At 41.4% G+C, this 17,461-nt stretch overlaps 1 protein-coding gene across 1 annotated transcript in view; it reads left to right on the top strand.

Moving 5' to 3' along the window:
* LOC135072089 (beta-1,3-glucosyltransferase) overlaps nucleotides 1-17,215 on the top strand; it is a 29,639-nt gene extending 12,424 nt beyond the window's left edge. The window contains exons 3-11 of the mRNA XM_063966038.1: nucleotides 9,954-10,063; nucleotides 10,468-10,659; nucleotides 10,896-11,087; nucleotides 12,191-12,339; nucleotides 13,954-14,143; nucleotides 14,706-14,841; nucleotides 15,722-15,875; nucleotides 16,370-16,479; nucleotides 17,037-17,215. Coding sequence (XP_063822108.1) covers nucleotides 9,954-10,063; nucleotides 10,468-10,659; nucleotides 10,896-11,087; nucleotides 12,191-12,339; nucleotides 13,954-14,143; nucleotides 14,706-14,841; nucleotides 15,722-15,875; nucleotides 16,370-16,479; nucleotides 17,037-17,215 — 1,412 coding nt within the window. The remainder of the gene's footprint in view (nucleotides 1-9,953; nucleotides 10,064-10,467; nucleotides 10,660-10,895; nucleotides 11,088-12,190; nucleotides 12,340-13,953; nucleotides 14,144-14,705; nucleotides 14,842-15,721; nucleotides 15,876-16,369; nucleotides 16,480-17,036) is intronic.
* The last annotated feature ends 246 nt before the right edge of the window (nucleotides 17,216-17,461 follow it).

Genomic DNA, 17,461 nt, shown 5'->3' with positions numbered 1-17,461 from the left:
ATTGTGATCATCTAATTGAAGTAAATACTTGTAAAAGAACTCAAAAAGGTACAACACACATAACGTAGACATAAATGTGCTTACCCACTTTTATCGGTCCCTCTCCCGGCCCGATTCCTTTTAATTCCCGATTCCAAAGTGAAATCCGCGCTCGCTCTAATATGTAGACCTTAGAATTGGGATAGGATCCCGGTGGATACCGTGGAACCCGCGCGACGAGTGCGGGAATTATTGATGGGGCCCTGCCATAGTTCGAACTGTTAGGTCCCCGAATGGCACGGCTAATTTTGGCCTTTTCCGACCTTTAATGGGTATGTAAAGTACTTACAGATTTTGTTGCAAAATTGGGATGGATTTTCATACGAATCCTTGTATTGGTAGATTTAACTAATCGAGAAAAATGTTTCGTAAGATGTAGTAACTTACTTCCCAATTGGTGTGTTATTTTCATCAGGAAACTTCTTCAATTCTTTTTGTCATTGTGCTACAACGCTTGTATGTGAAACTAATCTAGCGCCTTGATCGTATATTACATGTAATAAAGTACTCTTTGTTTGGTCCTTCGAGCCGGATACTTTGATGGCTAAATAAGTTCAATCAAAATTAAAAATATATTTAATATACTAAACCGTTAAAGAGTTAATAAACGCAATTTTGCAACAGAATTGGATACCCTAATTGCCAGCTACCATACAATGAAATTAGTCGCTCAATGTGCGCAAACCCTTACAAATCGGTAGGTTTAGATCCCCATGGATTGAGCGTGGAAATCGCGCGATATGCCCCCGAATCATTTATGTGGTGTAGGTACACCCCTGACTCCCTATTCTAAAATACGTTTTCGATATAATCGTTTCTAAGCCTCTGTCGGTCTCTTTCATTCATCATGAGATATTGGCGTGAGTAAAAGAGTCACATAGAGTTGAAATATCGAAATAGTTGTCCTAAATTGGAAGTTCGTTTTCTTCCGTGCTTTTTGTCATTTATTGGGGAATGCTTATAGGCAATTTTGCGACTAGCTATTGCTTGCTGTAATCGTTGGATGGTTTTAGACGAATTTTATTAGTTTTATATGGTTCTTAAAGGACTTTAAAATAGATTTGAATTTTCAGCCTAAAGGTTACAAGAGTTCGTAACACTTAAGGCGTACTTAAGATATAAGAAATGGTTTTTGTTTTAATCTTAAAAACAAGATAGCATTTTAGACTACTGCAGCCAAAAACTAACCAATAAATTAAATCCCATGTCGTTTTTTGTCTCAAAAATATGTCAGTAAGTATCAGACTGCAGATGATAATGAGTTTCTCCAAAGCACAAAGTCTTCTCAATTTTATATGGCAAGATTGCACCTTGAATTTTCTAGTTGACAATTTGTTTTGAAATGTTCTGGAATATCTCCAGGGACGGCGAGGTTGCACAAAGAAATAACATCTTGTCTCATTAAATTATGGAACGTACTATCTGCTAAAAATATAAATTGTCTACGGCAATTTCAGTAAAAAAAATTAAGTCGTTAGTCATAGATACATTTTAGTATGTAGTATGTTATCTGTCATCGTAAAATTGTGAATTCCGTCAGATTACAATCTGACGTAGCTGCGTAGTTAGATTACAATCTAACCTAAACCACGGTATGTAATACTATCTGTATTATTACAATGCCTAAACCCACTGTTAATTTACAATCTCACGCGTTATGTTATAAACTGACTGAGTTCACAATTTCACGTTGACATAATTCGTTATCAAGTCGCTATTGACATCGGGTTATTGGAGCAATTTATTTATAACTTTCCATTCCCAATAAAAGAGGTATTTTTTATTCATAAATCTATCCTGTTCCCGATGCATGAACACTTTACCACGAATAGATTTTAAGCTCAAAATTCACGTTCGATTCCCGTGTCGAGCGACTCCGGCGCTGTAAGGCCATCAATAATGCGCGCGTCACGGATCCGATCCGAACCCGCGGGATTTGCGCTAAAATCGGCCATGGAAATATCCTTACCTGTAGAGTACCAATCTTCGTATGCGGGGTTAAACTGCCATTAAGTGTCGAGATGGATTGATGCAGCGGTTGATAGATTAGTAAAAATAACCATAATGGTAACCGCCTCTGTGGTCTAGTGGTTAGACCACCTGCTTCAGACGCAGAGGTCCCGGGTTCGATTCCCAGTGGGGGCAGATTTTTCTGTTCGGTTTGGTTGGTGGTAGGGCTTGTTCTAAGTCCGCCTGGCTAGCTACCACCATCTTACCTAAGTCTGTCGCCATAACAACAATGTTAACAGCATTATTGTGTTCCGACAGTTAAAGGTAAGATAGCCAGTTCCTCCGTAGTTGAGGATTACTGGTGAATCTCGCTTCCACCTTCGGCCTGATCGTCAATTACCATCAGGTGAGATACAGGCCAAGAGCTTCCTCGTAGTGGATAAAAAAATACTTTAAATAAAAGCTTATTTTTCGAATACAGTTTGCATTTTCAAAGGTTTTGGACATGCTGTACCAGACCGAATAGTACAAACACGAGTACCAAAGACTAGGTTCCGATTTCCAATTCCAATCCGACTTCAAATAAAATCTTCTGTTTAGTCATACATATAGTTTAATCTGTTTTCAACCGACTTCAAAAAAGGAGGAGGTTCTCAATTCGACCCGTATGTTTTTTTTTTTTTTTTTCTATGTTTGTTACGCGATAACTCCGCCAATTATGAACCGATTTGAACAGATCTTTTTTCGGCGTATAGGTAATACCTCAAGGGTGGTCCCATTTAAATTTAATAATAGAAAAAACAACCCCCAAGGGTGGAAAATTGGGGATGAACTTTTTTATACGCAATATCTCCGCCGATTATAAATCAATTTGAACGATTATTTTTTTGTTGAATAGGTATTATCAAAAGGGTGGTTTCATGCGAATTTGAAGAAAATATTTCACCCCCAAGGGTGGAAAATTGGGAAGAACTTTTTTATACGCAATATTTTTAATTTTTAGTTTTTTTTGTGTACACGCATTTGAAGTCGGTTTTATTTTTTTTGTGAAAAAGGGTATATCGGTTGAATAAGACTTCAAAACTTTTGATGGCACTAAAAAGGGTAACTGTTATCTACTTATAGTTCTTGTACTTTCTATGTCTTTTCTAAGCGGATTGCAAAGTTTTCGTTAAGCCAGTGTCGAAGATTTATCCGATTTCCATGTTTAACTTACGCATTTCGTTGTATTTATTGTAGAATGATCCACCTAAGTAAATACTTGTAGGTAAAAAGGTACGAGTAATTCGAAATATTGATTATTTAAAATGTTTTTGCCTGTGAATCAGGTATTAAAATTGTTTCTGGGTTGCAATAATTGCATCAATAAAGTCAAAATAACTAGAGATCATAGAATCTTTCAACTTAAATTACTTGTTATTAATCATTTGTGTGCGCCATTCACTTTCCCATGAATAAATGAATGTTTAACTGAACTGAATATCGTTTTATGGTAATCTTATGGCTTAGCAAACCCATAAAATATAAATTGTTCGTCTTACGCGTGTATAGGACGAAAACACGAATGGTATGGTTGTCTATTAATTTAATATACGTGTTGTTGATGTTGATAATCAAATAAACTCTATAAATATCCATGGGCATTACAAAATGGTTGTTTTGAATTACCTTCATTTAGTGAAGAAGCAATTTAATGTAGAGTCTTAAAATATTGAATAATTTACAATATTCACAATGACCACCTCTTGTAACATTATAGATGCAATAAAGTGATGAGTATTAAGCATTTTATACTACTTGGTGTCAAAAAAGATTCTTTTTCTTTGCGCTTCATCAGAGTCTGATCAGTAGATATGGCACCAAAAGTTGTTTTTGTAAGTAAATCTCTGATTCACGGCACGGTAATTGTTTTTAAAGAATGCGTTGAGAACTTTCGGATAATTAATTCAGTTGTTCTGCAAATTGCCTTTAGGGAGTTAGAGGAAAGTTGAAGTTTTTTGTTTTAAAAGTAAAAAGTAAAGTGTCGTCAGCAGCTGCCAGTAAAATATTATTGTACTCTTTTTTAAATGTCCAGGAAAATGGAGCAGTCCTTTAAACTACAGAGTAGAGTCCACGTTAAAGACATTGAAAAATATTAAAAGGTATTATAAAATGAATTAATGTATTTTAACTACGAATCAAACCCATTTAGTTTGAACCCATGCTATGTATTGTATACCCATGCTATTTTTATCTATTTCTAAGCAACCCAATCACCAATTCATTATACACCCTGTATGCACTTAACCCATCAAAAACTTCGTAAATTAATCTCAATACTGAGACGCGACTCTTCCATCTACCCCGGTAATCTGAATAAATCCGCGAATCATTGCCCGAGCGGGGAGTCGAACATGAATAATGGACGATCTCGTGAGCTGAGACACATTAAAATCGCATTCGGGTGTTTTATGATCGGATGGAGGTAAACGTATTGCGAAAGGCAAGGCACTTTGTGAGTTAACACGATTATAACACCAATTGGGTTGCGGGTTCGACTTCTGTCGGGAGCAAATGTTAGTGGCGAGCTTTAGCATTTGTTCCCGTTTATGTTTAATTTGAACGCATTCAAGTGAATCTTAGAGAAATAATTAGATGAGTAGTCGACAGCACAATTTCAGTCAAAACTCACTCTTATTACAACCACTTGAGATGCCACAGTGTGTAACATGTATGCTACTTTGGCTGCATTATTCTGTTATTGTAATATTGATTGCTTATTGGCTTCATTGAATTTACAATGAGGCTAATTTGACCAGTAATGCCCTAGTTTTATTTATTCCTTTGTTCTATGTGGACTTCAGTCCAATGATCGAACTGAATGAACTTTCCCTTGGGGCAAACTTCCCCTTTACTGGTTGGGTTTTTACAAGCGAGCGAGCTGTAGATCCAGCTTTATAATGGTTAGTATGTAGGTATACACCAGGGTTTGATATCGTCTACTTTTGCTATCACTTTTCTTTTCAGTCTTGGAGGCATTGGTTGTAGTGATATATGCAACTTCGACGAAATTATTTGACGCGTCATCATAGTTTCAGTCTACGTCACTATCATGTCCCATCCTGAAATTTCCCCGATAAAATTTTCACTTTGCGTAAACCCTTTAGAGAACGCACTAACAGTCTTGAGGCATAAATCCGTGGCGTGATATAGCTCCGTCGACTGCATTGTCTGATCGTATAGATCACTGATCACTGATATGCCATGAGGTAGGCACGCGTGACACGTTGACATATAACATATTATACCTTTGGCTGGATACGATGCAGGAGATTAATGACTTGGCTGTCGAATGTAGGCGTACAACGCGTCTGGTTTCATGTTCTCCATCAATGTTCAGAGATGATATTCAAGAAGGGAGGTAATTATGCGATGGTATTTGACATAGAAGTTGTGGGAGAATGTATTTACATTCATGCTAGTACTGTACTGCATTATTTATCTGTGACAACACTAAGCCTGAAAAATGCCTCTGATTTGGGATTTGTGAACACTTATCGTGGTGGTCTCTTCAATTTCCAAGTGAGACTTAAACATTTTATTTTATAAAAATTAAATATCATCAACATTTTATGGTCTTCGATTAAAAATTTAGTACTCGGCAAGTTTCGAAATAATATTTTTCAAATCCATCAATATTTACAGTCGTTGTTAATTTGAAATCAAATATTCAAACAACGTGACAGGCAACGTTTACTGAAATGTTTTCAGCTGTGTTATTCTATACATGCATCCAGTGTACGGATGGCACGTCTAGCTTAACACTAGCTTCTTATGTGGTCGTAATAGGTTCTAGTTTTCAACAACAATGTACAGTCTGAGATGTGCTTATCTAGTTTAGGTTCAGCCAAACCAACGCGTGCAGCCTGAGTACGCGATGGCGATGGCGATCGGATGTCGTGTATGAATTTGTATCGATGAGTTCACATCAACGCATCCTTTCATTGGTCGCGGGATCTATGCACGCGCACATAGAGATGTAGAGAGATGCCATCTAATGCACTGAGTTCGAAACTCAATGTCGCATTAGAAATTCACACACACAAAGTAATCAAAATATGTGCTCATTATCCACTGCGCGGTATCAGTATTCGACGTTCGAATAATCTTTAGTAAACTACGCAAGCAATGTAAATTATTTACATTATGACGTCGCTGCTGTCATCATTGCTCACACGAGCAATGTGTTCTGTTTTTGGGCATATTGCTGCGACACCGACCACGCCCCCTGTCATATCTCCCTTTAGTTTCTGTGATCTGTGGCACGCGCAGTGATCGCCATCGCCGACGCGTTCAGTAGGCTTACCATGAGTTTACGTTAGGTGAGCTCGCTAGCGACTGCGTAAAAAAATGACATTAATTGTATGACATATTGTGCAGCGCCCCTAGCGGCTACTTTCAAGAAACAAAATCTTCATAGAGATTTTTGACGTACTCGCTAGCGAGCATACCTAACGTAAACTCATGGTAGGTACACTGTAGGCGTTGGTTCGGCTGAAGCTTTCCTGTAAAGTAGGACGCGGTGTCACGTTCGCGGCGGATCCGAACCGCAGCGTGAGGAAAATGCCGACGACTGAAATAAGAGCTTACGTCTTACAATGTTTACTTTCACTGTTTATTTACATTTACACAACATATTGCATTATTTATGACTTTGAACAGTCATTTTTAGAGCATTTTTAGATTAAAAAACGATTAGAAAGATTATTTATTTATTACTACAGTTGTCTATGATTTACATAAATCACATAAGTGACGCAGGTTGAGTTTTAGGTATTTTTTTCTGATCAGCAATACGAAACCTTTTCCTAAATATGTACTTTTAAAGAACCATACTTGTAGCTGGGTAGGGCAAGATCAAATGTTTAATATTTGTGGATCTTAAAATGTCTAAAGTAGAGTTACCCATAACTAAATGTAACAATTGTAACATAGCAAGGGAACATCTACCTCCGTCTAAAAACCCAAGAACTCCTTGATCTCTCCTAAAAACACACCTGAGCCAATAAATTGATGACTTTATCAAAAGTTACCCGAAAAAGGCATTATCGGTTCGCATTGGCAGCCGGGCCAGGCATGAATTATGCAAACGCCGATAAGCCGCCGTCAGAAAGTTGTGACACGGGATTAATGTCCCGGCACTTGCTGCACCAGGTAATAGCAGCTTTGATCATTATATCCTAGGAAAGGACTTGTAATTGCTATACTTACACGGTTATGCAGATAGTGTACAGACTAAAGTCAGCCGTCTTCAGGTTGTTGTGACGCGGGATTCATGTCCCGGCACTTGCTTTTGCTGCACCGTAATAGCAGCTTTGAACATTATATCCTAGGAAAAGACTTGTAATTGCTATACTTACACGGTTATGCAGATAGTGTGTTGAACTCAGCCGCCGTCAGAAAGTTGTGACGCGGGATTAATGTCCCAGCACTTGCTTTTGCTGCACCGTAATAGCAGCTTTGATCGTTATATCCTAGGTAAAGACTTGTAATTGCTATGTTTACACGGTTATGCAAATAGTGTACTGAAGTCAGCCGCCGTCAGAAAGTTGTGACGCGGGATTAATGTCCCGGCACTTGCTGCACCAGGTAATAGCAGCTTTGATCTTTATATGCTAGGAAAGGACTTGTAATTGCTATACTTACACGGTTATGCAGATAGTGTGCTGAACTCAGCCGCCGTCAGAAAGTTGTGACGCGGGATTCATGTCCCGGCACTTGCTTTTGCTGCACCGTAATAGCAGCTTTGAACATTATATCCTAGGAAAAGACTTGTAATTGCTATACTTACACGGTTATGCAGATAGTGTACAGACTAAAGTCAGCCGTCTTCAGGTTGTTGTGACGCGGGATTCATGTCCCGGCACTTGCTTTTGCTGCACCGTAATAGCAGCTTTGAACATTATATCCTAGGAAAAGACTTGTAATTGCTATACTTACACGGTTATGCAGATAGTGTGCTGAACTCAGCCGCCGTCAGAAAGTTGTGACGCGGGATTAATGTCCCAGCACTTGCTTTTGCTGCACCGTAATAGCAGCTTTGATCGTTATATCCTAGGTAAAGACTTGTAATTGCTATGTTTACACGGTTATGCAGAGAGTGTACTAAACTCAGCCGTCATCAGAAAGTTGTGACGCGGGATTAATGTCCCGGCACTTGTGCACCAACTAATAGGGCATTTTTGATCATTACATCCTAGGAACACAACTAGGAACTAGAAAAGTTCCAGATATTACTATAACTTAACTACACTGCTATGAAGATAGCGTGTTAGGTAAACTTCCTAAGAAGACTTAGAAAGGTGAACTATGAAACATAAGAGCTGTTATTATACATATATAAAAAAAAATATAAATATATATATTCAAGTTGTAGAACCTGGTTATCCAAGAGTTGCAACAGAGAGGTGGGAATAGTTTCATTCATGTTAAAAGTTATCTTTATAAGGAAAACCATTGTTTATGGCAACCAATAATATAAGGGATTCTGTTTTTTTATTGCCATTGAGATGTTTTTGCATTTTTTGGTGTTAATGGTGGTCGCTCTATCGCATTGAAACCCACAGCTAGAGAGAGGCTGCTTAATTTACATGCTAGCTTTACTAAAACTGACACATCTGAAATAGGCATGGAACGTTATTGTTGCCAAGTTACAATCCGAATTATGCAAATATTGTGACACGGTTAAAGCCGGCTACATTAGCCACATGCATATTGTATCAATAAACATTAACTGCGGGGAATGTACCCGTGGGTATCTGAACTAGCTGATAACAGCGCGATACGCGAATTACATATTGCTATTACCTTATCAATAGTTTTAAACGGTTTGGATATTTTCGGACATCTGCCATTTGAAATGGAAATAAAATATTCCAAAAATTATCTTAATTGGTAAACAACGTTTTAATAAAACCGTCGTGGTTAGAGATTTGAAATCTCTTGATCTGGTGTAAAAAAAACCCAAGACACTGAATTGAAAAATCACTCTGTCTCTAGACGCAGACCTGACTACATAATTCTAATTGGGACATGTGTGACCAAAGTGCCTTTAGGTTGTAACCTCAGTTATTCATACTCAAATAATAAAAGTTTATTTTGAAACTATTAAGATTGTCGTTCTGTCTCCTACCTAAACTTGCTGTGCCCTAACTGGGTCCACATTGTATAACTGCCTAAATTGTAAGACCTAATGTGAATGTACTAATGTGGTTATGTAATAAACGATTGAGTATTGAGTATTAAAACAGAAAATGGCACCAAGAATAGCCAGGATCAATACCCGAAGAGATGTTTTCCATAACCATATTCCATAATGTGCCACAACATCGGCATTAACAGTGACTTACAATATCGCGTTCCGAAGATGGATGCGCGTCAGGTGCGTCATTTGTCATAATTTGACGCTAATGCCTCGTATGACGCGTCTGCTGATTCCCGCCGTGTGCTGTCGCTCGGTATTAATTGCTATTGGATATGGATGATACATGACTGATGTATAATGACACGGCAGACAATGTGCGTATTAATGGACTTATGAATAATATTATGGGCTTTGTATAATGAATAATGTTTGACGTGACAAAGAAGCGTCATATCAAATATATTTGTCCATAAACATTGACTACTGCTATAGTAACTAATAGATCTAGCGCTGAACTGAGTCAGTGCTTGAGGGTAGGGTGATTTTTTTCACATCAAACGTCAGTGAGAATTCAAATCTTCTCCAGATTTGTATGATCTGTCACGTACGTCATGTCAATGTCACCCCTCCTGTCTCCCCTACTTCAGGCACCTTCAGGATAACCTTAAAATAATGTTTGATGTAGCAAAGAAGCGTATGGTATGACTACTGTATGTAGCATCTAATGTACTATTGTCGATGGTCTTTCTATATAGTATGTTATACAAGTTCTTTGTTACAGATTCGAGAAACATAGTATTCGTTATAGTAAGTCAACCGGAGCCATACCACGCAAGCGTGGCTTCGCTCCTTAAACAGGATATAGAGGGCCAAATATTAGAAATAGATAAGGTAAGCCGTCAAAGGAACCTCGGTAACTGTAATTAATCATCTCTAGACTGCTCTTCTAACGTCGATTAATTTAATGAACTAGACTTGCTACAAGATGACCGTAAATGATATTTTGGTAAGCTCGGTCAGCGCATAGTACCTATCGAAGTAAGGAGAAGTTCAAAGTATACAACGTGTAAAGAGAATGTGCTGTCTAACTTACTGGAATAAATGAAGATGGTTTCTCTAGAAAAATCGCTCGCCTTCTGTCGCAGTTCAGATGAAAATCTTGTCGTGTCATTTGAAAAAATTATTTTGTATGTTTAGTGCCATAAAAAAATAAATTATGCATTTTCAATGTCTCTATTTTGCATAAAAATAAGCAAGACAAAACCCTTTCTTTATCATATCACGTTTCCTTGTAGATACTGCCAAGAGTCCACCTCACGCACATAGACTTCCCTTCGCCCGGCGCGTGGACCGTCATCCCGCTACTGCGGCCCTTAGTAGCCCGTTACAAGGGCAGCGACGTGCGATGGGTACTGTTCGTGGAGCCTCATACTGCTGTGAGGTGCAGCCAGCTGCTGGAAGCTTTGGCAGCTGCTGATCAGCACAAAGTAAGGCTCTTTCTTGTACTGCTTTCTTCTAGAGACTGCCAAGAGTCCACCTCACGCACATAGACTTTCCTTTGCCCGACTCGTGGCACCATCATCCCGTCGCTGCGACGTCCGATGGGTGCTGTTCGTGGAGCCGCACAGCGCTGTGAGGTGCAGCCAGCTGCTGGAAGCTTTGGCAGCTGCTGATCAGCACAAAGTAAGGCTCTTAGGCTCTTCATTATACCACATCCTTCTAGAGACTGCCAATAGTCCACCTCACGCACACAGACTTCCCTTCGCCCGGCGCGTGGACCGTCATCCCGCTACTGCGGCCCTTGGTAGCCCGGTACAAGGGCAGCGACGTGCGATGGGTGCTGTTCGTGGAGCCTCATACTGCTGTGAGGTGCAGCCAGCTGCTGGAAGCTTTGGCTGCTGCAGACCAGCACAAAGTAAGGCTTGTTTACTTCTAGAGACTGCCAAGAGTCTACCTCACGCACACAGACTTCCCTTCGCCCGGCGCGTGGACCGTCATCCCGCTACTGCGGCCCTTGGTAGCCCGGTACAAGGGCAGCGACGTGCGATGGGTGCTGTTCGTGGAGCCTCATACTGCTGTGAGGTGCAGCCAGCTGCTGGACGCTTTGGCTGCTGCAGACCAGCACAAAGTAAGGCTCGTTTACTTCTAGAAACTGCCAAGAGTCCACCTCACGCACACAGACTTCCCTTCGCCCGGCGCGTGGACCGTCATCCCGCTGCTGCGACCCTTAGTAGCCCGTTACAAGGGCAGCGACGTGCGATGGGTGCTGTTCGTGGAGCCTCATACTGCTGTGAGGTGCAGCCAGCTGCTGGAAGCTTTGGTAGCTGCTGACCGGCACAAGGTAAGGCTTGTTAACTTCTAGAAACTGCCAAGAGTCCACCTCACGCACATAGACTTCCCTTCGCCCGGCGCGTGGACCGTCATCCCTCTGCTGCGGCCCTTAGTAGCCCGTTACAAGGGCAGTGACGTGCGATGAGTGCTGTTCGTGGAGCCTCATACTGCTGTGAGGTGCAGCCAGCTGCTGGAAGCTCTGGCAGCTGCTGACCAGCACAAAGTAAGGCTCTTTGTTATACCACATCATGTTTACTTCTAGAAACTGCTAACAGTCCAGCTGCAGACCAGCACAAGGTAAGAAGAGTGTGTGTCTCTGATCAGTAATATACATAGTATTAACAAATTGATAGTAAGTAGACGGCAACTTCTGGGTTTTAAGGCTCTAATTCTTTGAATCAGAAAATATAAAACACACATGAAGTAATCTCTATCAGTTTAATGAAGAATTCATCAAAGTGCCATTTCACTGGCCGCCTAGACTCTAGAAGAGAAATAATACAGGTTGCGTATTTTCATTGAAACCATGGGTTTTTTCTAATAGAAAATTTTAGTATTCGTTGATGTAACAAACGTAATCGGCCCAGAGCTGACATTTAATTATTTGACAGTTTTAGATTTGGCCACACCATGCTCACTTGGAAAGTTCTCCCCATACAGATGTTACCATATAATATGCTTCTCCAGGAAACCATGTGGATAGGCTACCCCCTGAGCGACGACGAGCCCACCATCATCCACCACTTCACGTTCTACGAGGATCTGGAGGAGGAAGGCGGCTTCGTGTACCCCAACTTTGCCAGCGGCTTTGCGATGAGGATGGAACTCATTGAAGGGTTAGTAGCTTTTAGGTATTTTTATACTAAAATAGGTGGTGTTTACATAGAAACCAGTGGTTTACTGATGAATATCCTCTTCTATAGATCCAACGCTTAGCTGAGTCTGAGGAATGGAAGCGGCACGAGAGGGTGTTTTTGTGACAGTTTAACGTCAGCGAGACTTGATCTCCTTCAGTGGGTCTAGACAAAGTGCAAATTATAATCGCAAACCAGTCGAAAAGTGGTCGAAAAGCCCCTTTTTTGTATGGAGTTTTGACGGATTCGATTTTCGATTCGATCAAAAAGTGCGTTTTGTCTAGGGGGGCAGATTTGTATGCACTGTCACGTCATAATATGTCAATGTCACCCCTTCGGTATTGCTCTCAGGGACTGATTCAGTTCAGCACTATACGTATAATTAGACATTTTCTTCTTGAGTAAGGTGATATATTGCCAGACAGACCGACCAGGTAGCAGATAGCTCTTATGATATTGGAAATGAGATTTCAAGGAAATATTTGGATATAAAGTCTGGATGCGAAAAGTAATTTTCAGGAGAACCCATTCCGGTTACTCTTTATCGCAATGCAAAGATTTGAGCTTGCTCTTTTATGCTTTCGGTAGAGATGTTAATCTCAGGCCTTAACTATTTAAGTTTTATTATTATATCTTCTTTCTCTCCTCAAAGTTTATATCTTTTAGGCTTCCGGCCCGCTGTTGACCCCCGACCTGAGCTTCTGTATTGTGTCGGGGGATAACTGCGCGACGTATCCTCGGCAATTTGACATTCATCACCATCATTTCAGCCATAGGACGTCCGTCCGCTGCTGAACATAGGCCTCCCCCAATGCTTTCCATGTTGATCGATTGGTAGCGCCTGCATCCAGCGCTTCTCTGCTACCTTTATGATGTCGTCGGTCCACCTTGTGGGTGGATGTCTCAAGCTGCATTTTCCGGTACGCGGCCTCCATTCCAGAACCTTGCTGCCCCATCGGGCGTCAGTTCTGCGTACTATGTGCCGTGCCCGTTGCCACTTCAGCTTGCTAATCCGTCGGGCTATGTCAGCGACTTTAGTACAATTTGACATTACTCGTCCTAAAAGTGTATTTCTTTTAGGCTCCTCTACAAAGTAGAGAGCGGCGAAAGGAAACTGGAGGCCGACTTTTCAATCGACCCCGCCTACGAGCTGGCCCAGCTGATCTACGGCGGCGGGTCCGACCCCGGGCCGCTGTTGACCCCCGACCTGAGCTTCTGTATTGTGTCGGGGGACAACTGTGCGACTTACCCACGGCCATTTGTCATTCATCACCATCATCATCATTTCAGCCATAGGACGTCCGCTGCTGAACATAGGCCTCCCCCAATGCTTTCCATGTTGATCGACTGGTAACGGCCTGCGTCCAGCGCTTCTCTGCTACCTTTATGACGTCGTCGGTCCACCTTATGGGTGGACGTCTCAAGCTGCGTTTTCCGGTACGCGGCCTCCATTCCAGAACCTTGCTGCCCCATCGGGCGTCAGTTCTGCGTACTATGTGCCGTGCCCATTGCCACTTCAGCTTGCTAATCCGTCGGGCTATGTCAGCGACTTTAGTACAATTGACATTACTCGTCCTAAAAGTGTACTTCTTTTAGGCTCCTCTACAAAGTAGAGAGCGGCGAAAGGAAACTGGAGGCCGACTTTTCAATCGACCCCGCCTACGAGCTGGCCCAGCTGATCTACGGCGGCGGGTCCGACCCCGGCCCGCTGTTGACCCCCGACCTGAGCTTCTGTATTGTGTCGGGGGACAACTGCGCGACTTACCCTCGGCAATTTGACACATGCGTAAGTAAAATGCTTATTATTTTCAGTACAGTTTATTGCTTTAACAATTTGCTCAAGCTTTTACAATTTTAGCACAAATGGGTATATTAAGTTTGTCCATTATCCGGTTAACATACGGATGCATGGCACCAAATCAACATATTAAGTTTTACAACTTTTTACTAAAAAAATCATAGAAAAAAATCGATCACGCGATTATAGCATACTACGTTGCGACTTAAGGAGAATGTGGCCAAAATTGTGTCTTGAGCCACAACAAGGTTTTAAGAGAGAGAGAGACAGAGAGAGAGAGAGAGAGAGAGAAAAACGTGTGTATCTTTTTTCCTCCATCTATGCTATCCTAAAAAATAGCACGTACTTATAATAATATGACTGATATAAATTTTACTGTCCAAAATTACTCGATTACTGGTTTAGAACACGATGGAACTTATGAATTTTTGGAAATGGAAAACCTTCTTGCTATTCTTATCTCATTCGACCTTTTTTCTCGCTTGCTTAAGTATTGCTTCACCCGTTCTAAAAACCATAGAGTAGCGATTGAACTCAGCACTATCGGCAGGGCAGCGCCATTCCGCAGGAGTCGGTATTCTTCGCCGTGAAGACTTGGAGCGGATTCCACGGCACCCGCGCGCGAGTGGTCAAGAAGACTTGGGGAAGATACGTCACGCATCTGCAGTTCTACAGCGATAAGGATGGTACGTCAAAAGATTTAACTGTAAGAATACATCTAGTAGCACAGCTAGTAGCCTCTAAGGCCATCAAAGACCTGTAGAAAGAAGATGAAGAAATAAGATCTGAAAGAAAGCTTAGCATCGACAGCTTCAAGCTGCGACTGCATATCAAAACTACAGTACCTATTCTACGTAAACTATAGAGGCTGACAGTAGTGACTGAGTTTCTTGCGCTGCTTCTTTTTAGCACAGGCCCATTTATTGTCCTGAAGCAGTGGTAGGGTTAATATTGGGACGTGTAAAAGTGCTTTTTAAAAGCCTATAAATAAATGAGTTTTATGAATTTTAAACACATTCACGAAACCGCTCGAGCAGTTGTGGCTGCTTCGGGTGGTGGGCAAGACGAAAATTTCAATTCCTTAAAATAAGAATTTTTTTTTGTTATCAACCGACTTCAAAAAAGGAGGAGGTTCTCAATTCGACCCGTATGTTTTTTTTTTCTATGTTTGTTACGCGATAACTCCGCCAATTATGAACCGATTTGAACAAATCTTTTTTCGGCGTATAGGTAATACATCAAGGGTGGTCCCATTTAAATTTAATAATAGAAAAAACAACCCCCAAGGGTGGAAAATTGGGGATGAACTTTTTTATACGCAATATCTCCGCCGATTATAAATCAATTTGAACGATTATTTTTTTGTTGAATAGGTATTATCAAAAGGGTGGTTTCATGCGAATTTGAAGAAAATATTTCATCCCCAAGGGTGGAAAATTGGAGATGAACTTTTTTATACGCAATATTTTTAATTTTTAGTTTTTTTTTGTGTTCACGCATTTGAAGTCGGTTTTATTTTTTTAAAAAGTTAATTTTCTTGCTTTATTTTTTGTTTTTCTCGTATAGATCCGTCCCTGCCAGCTGTTGATACAGGGATACCAAACTCCAAGACCGGCCACTGCTTAAAAACAGTGGCCATTTTGAAGCAAGCGCTCAAGAGGGTGTACAAACTGCCGCATATCAAGTGGATATTTTTAGCGGACGACGATACGATACTGGGGTAATTTTATGTTTTTACTACATCACCACACCACACTTTATTAATGTATGGTGAACGCCTACGTACAATATTTCGTACGCAACGCTACCGCTCCTTCAACAGAGTTACATTGTTTGGTATGTAAGATGCAAGCAGGCGTACACCAAGCGTGCAAGAAAGACGCATATGCGTCTAAAGCCCGGTCCGTGAGCACGTAGAATTTTGTCCAATGACCCCAAGCTACCCATCCTTATCGCTCGCGCGTAATTATATTGCTGTCGCGACTGTGCGTCGGACGTCCGCAGTGAGTGTGCGAGTGCGATAGCAACATAATTACGCGCGAGCGATAAAGATGGGTAGCTTAGGGTCATTGGACAAAATTTTACGTGCCTGCAGACCAGACTATACGCTATGGGTGACGCTAAATCATTTATTTATGTAAAGCTTAAATTGTGCTAGTTTTGTTTCTTCCTGTGCTGCCTTTAGACTTTAGTCTTAAGTCTGCATATTTTCAGGGTCCAAAGACTATGTGAAGTGTTGAGTTGCTACCGTGGTGGTTCAGACATAACCATACTTGGGGAGAGGTATGGATACGGCTACGGGAAGAAAGAAACTGCTGCCAAGGGTAAGTTTTTTAAGGTGTTTGCTTAATACTGATTCAGATCATGTTTTTATTTATTTACTTAAACTAAAAATAAAAACAAACAACTAGCACTACATGGCGTAGAAATAAACTTGAAGAAGTGGCTATTTATTTGCTCGAACTAAACTTTATTTGGACTCTTCTAACTTTACCTCGTGCTAGTTGTGTAAGGCCCAGAATAGACGGTGAAACGCAACTGCAACGAAACTGCAACTGCTAGTTACTTTTGAGTTGCATCTAAGTTTCTGCCATAGCGTCCGTTGAGAGACCACACATGACGCGACCAGTTTGAAACTTTCAGTTTCAGTTTCATTCAATCATCAGAAAGTTGCAGTTTCGTTGCAGTTGCGTTTCACCGTCTGTTCTGGGCCTAACTGTAATTTCACTAGAGCATATTAGAGTCTTGGACTACGAACAGGTTTCGGTCTTAACTACTAACAAGTATCTACTTTCTTTGGTCAGATTATTGTTAACGCAAAGCTGCATTTTCAAGTGTCAAGCATCGCAGAAGCGGTAAACCTCATTTTTCCGTCTGATAGGTTACGACTACATCACTGGCGGGGGCGGCACTGTCCTAAGCATCGGCGCGGCGCAAGAGTTATCTCAATGCGCGTGCACAGCGCTGACGGCTCCTGATGATATGACGCTGGGCGCGTGCGCCGCGCTGCGAAGAAATATCACCGCCACGCACTCGCCGCTGTTCCACCAGGTAGAGTAGGCAGGCCTCCCACTCGGTGGACCGACGATCTAAGCATCGATGACGCTGGGCGCGTGCGCCGCGCTGCGAAGAAACATCACCGCGACACATTCACCGCTTTTCCACCAGGTAGTGTAGTCAGACCTCCCACTCGGTGGACCGACGATCTAAACGTCGATGACGCTGGGCGCGTGCGCCGCGCTGCGCAGAAACATCACGGCCACGCACTCACCCCTGTTCCACCAGGTAGAGTAGACAGGCCTCCCA

The sequence above is a fragment of the Ostrinia nubilalis genome, chromosome 5 (genome assembly GCF_963855985.1).
Source record: "Ostrinia nubilalis chromosome 5, ilOstNubi1.1, whole genome shotgun sequence".
NCBI classification, from domain to species: Eukaryota; Metazoa; Arthropoda; class Insecta; order Lepidoptera; family Crambidae; genus Ostrinia; species Ostrinia nubilalis.
This window is presented reverse-complemented; position numbering and strand designations above follow the sequence as displayed.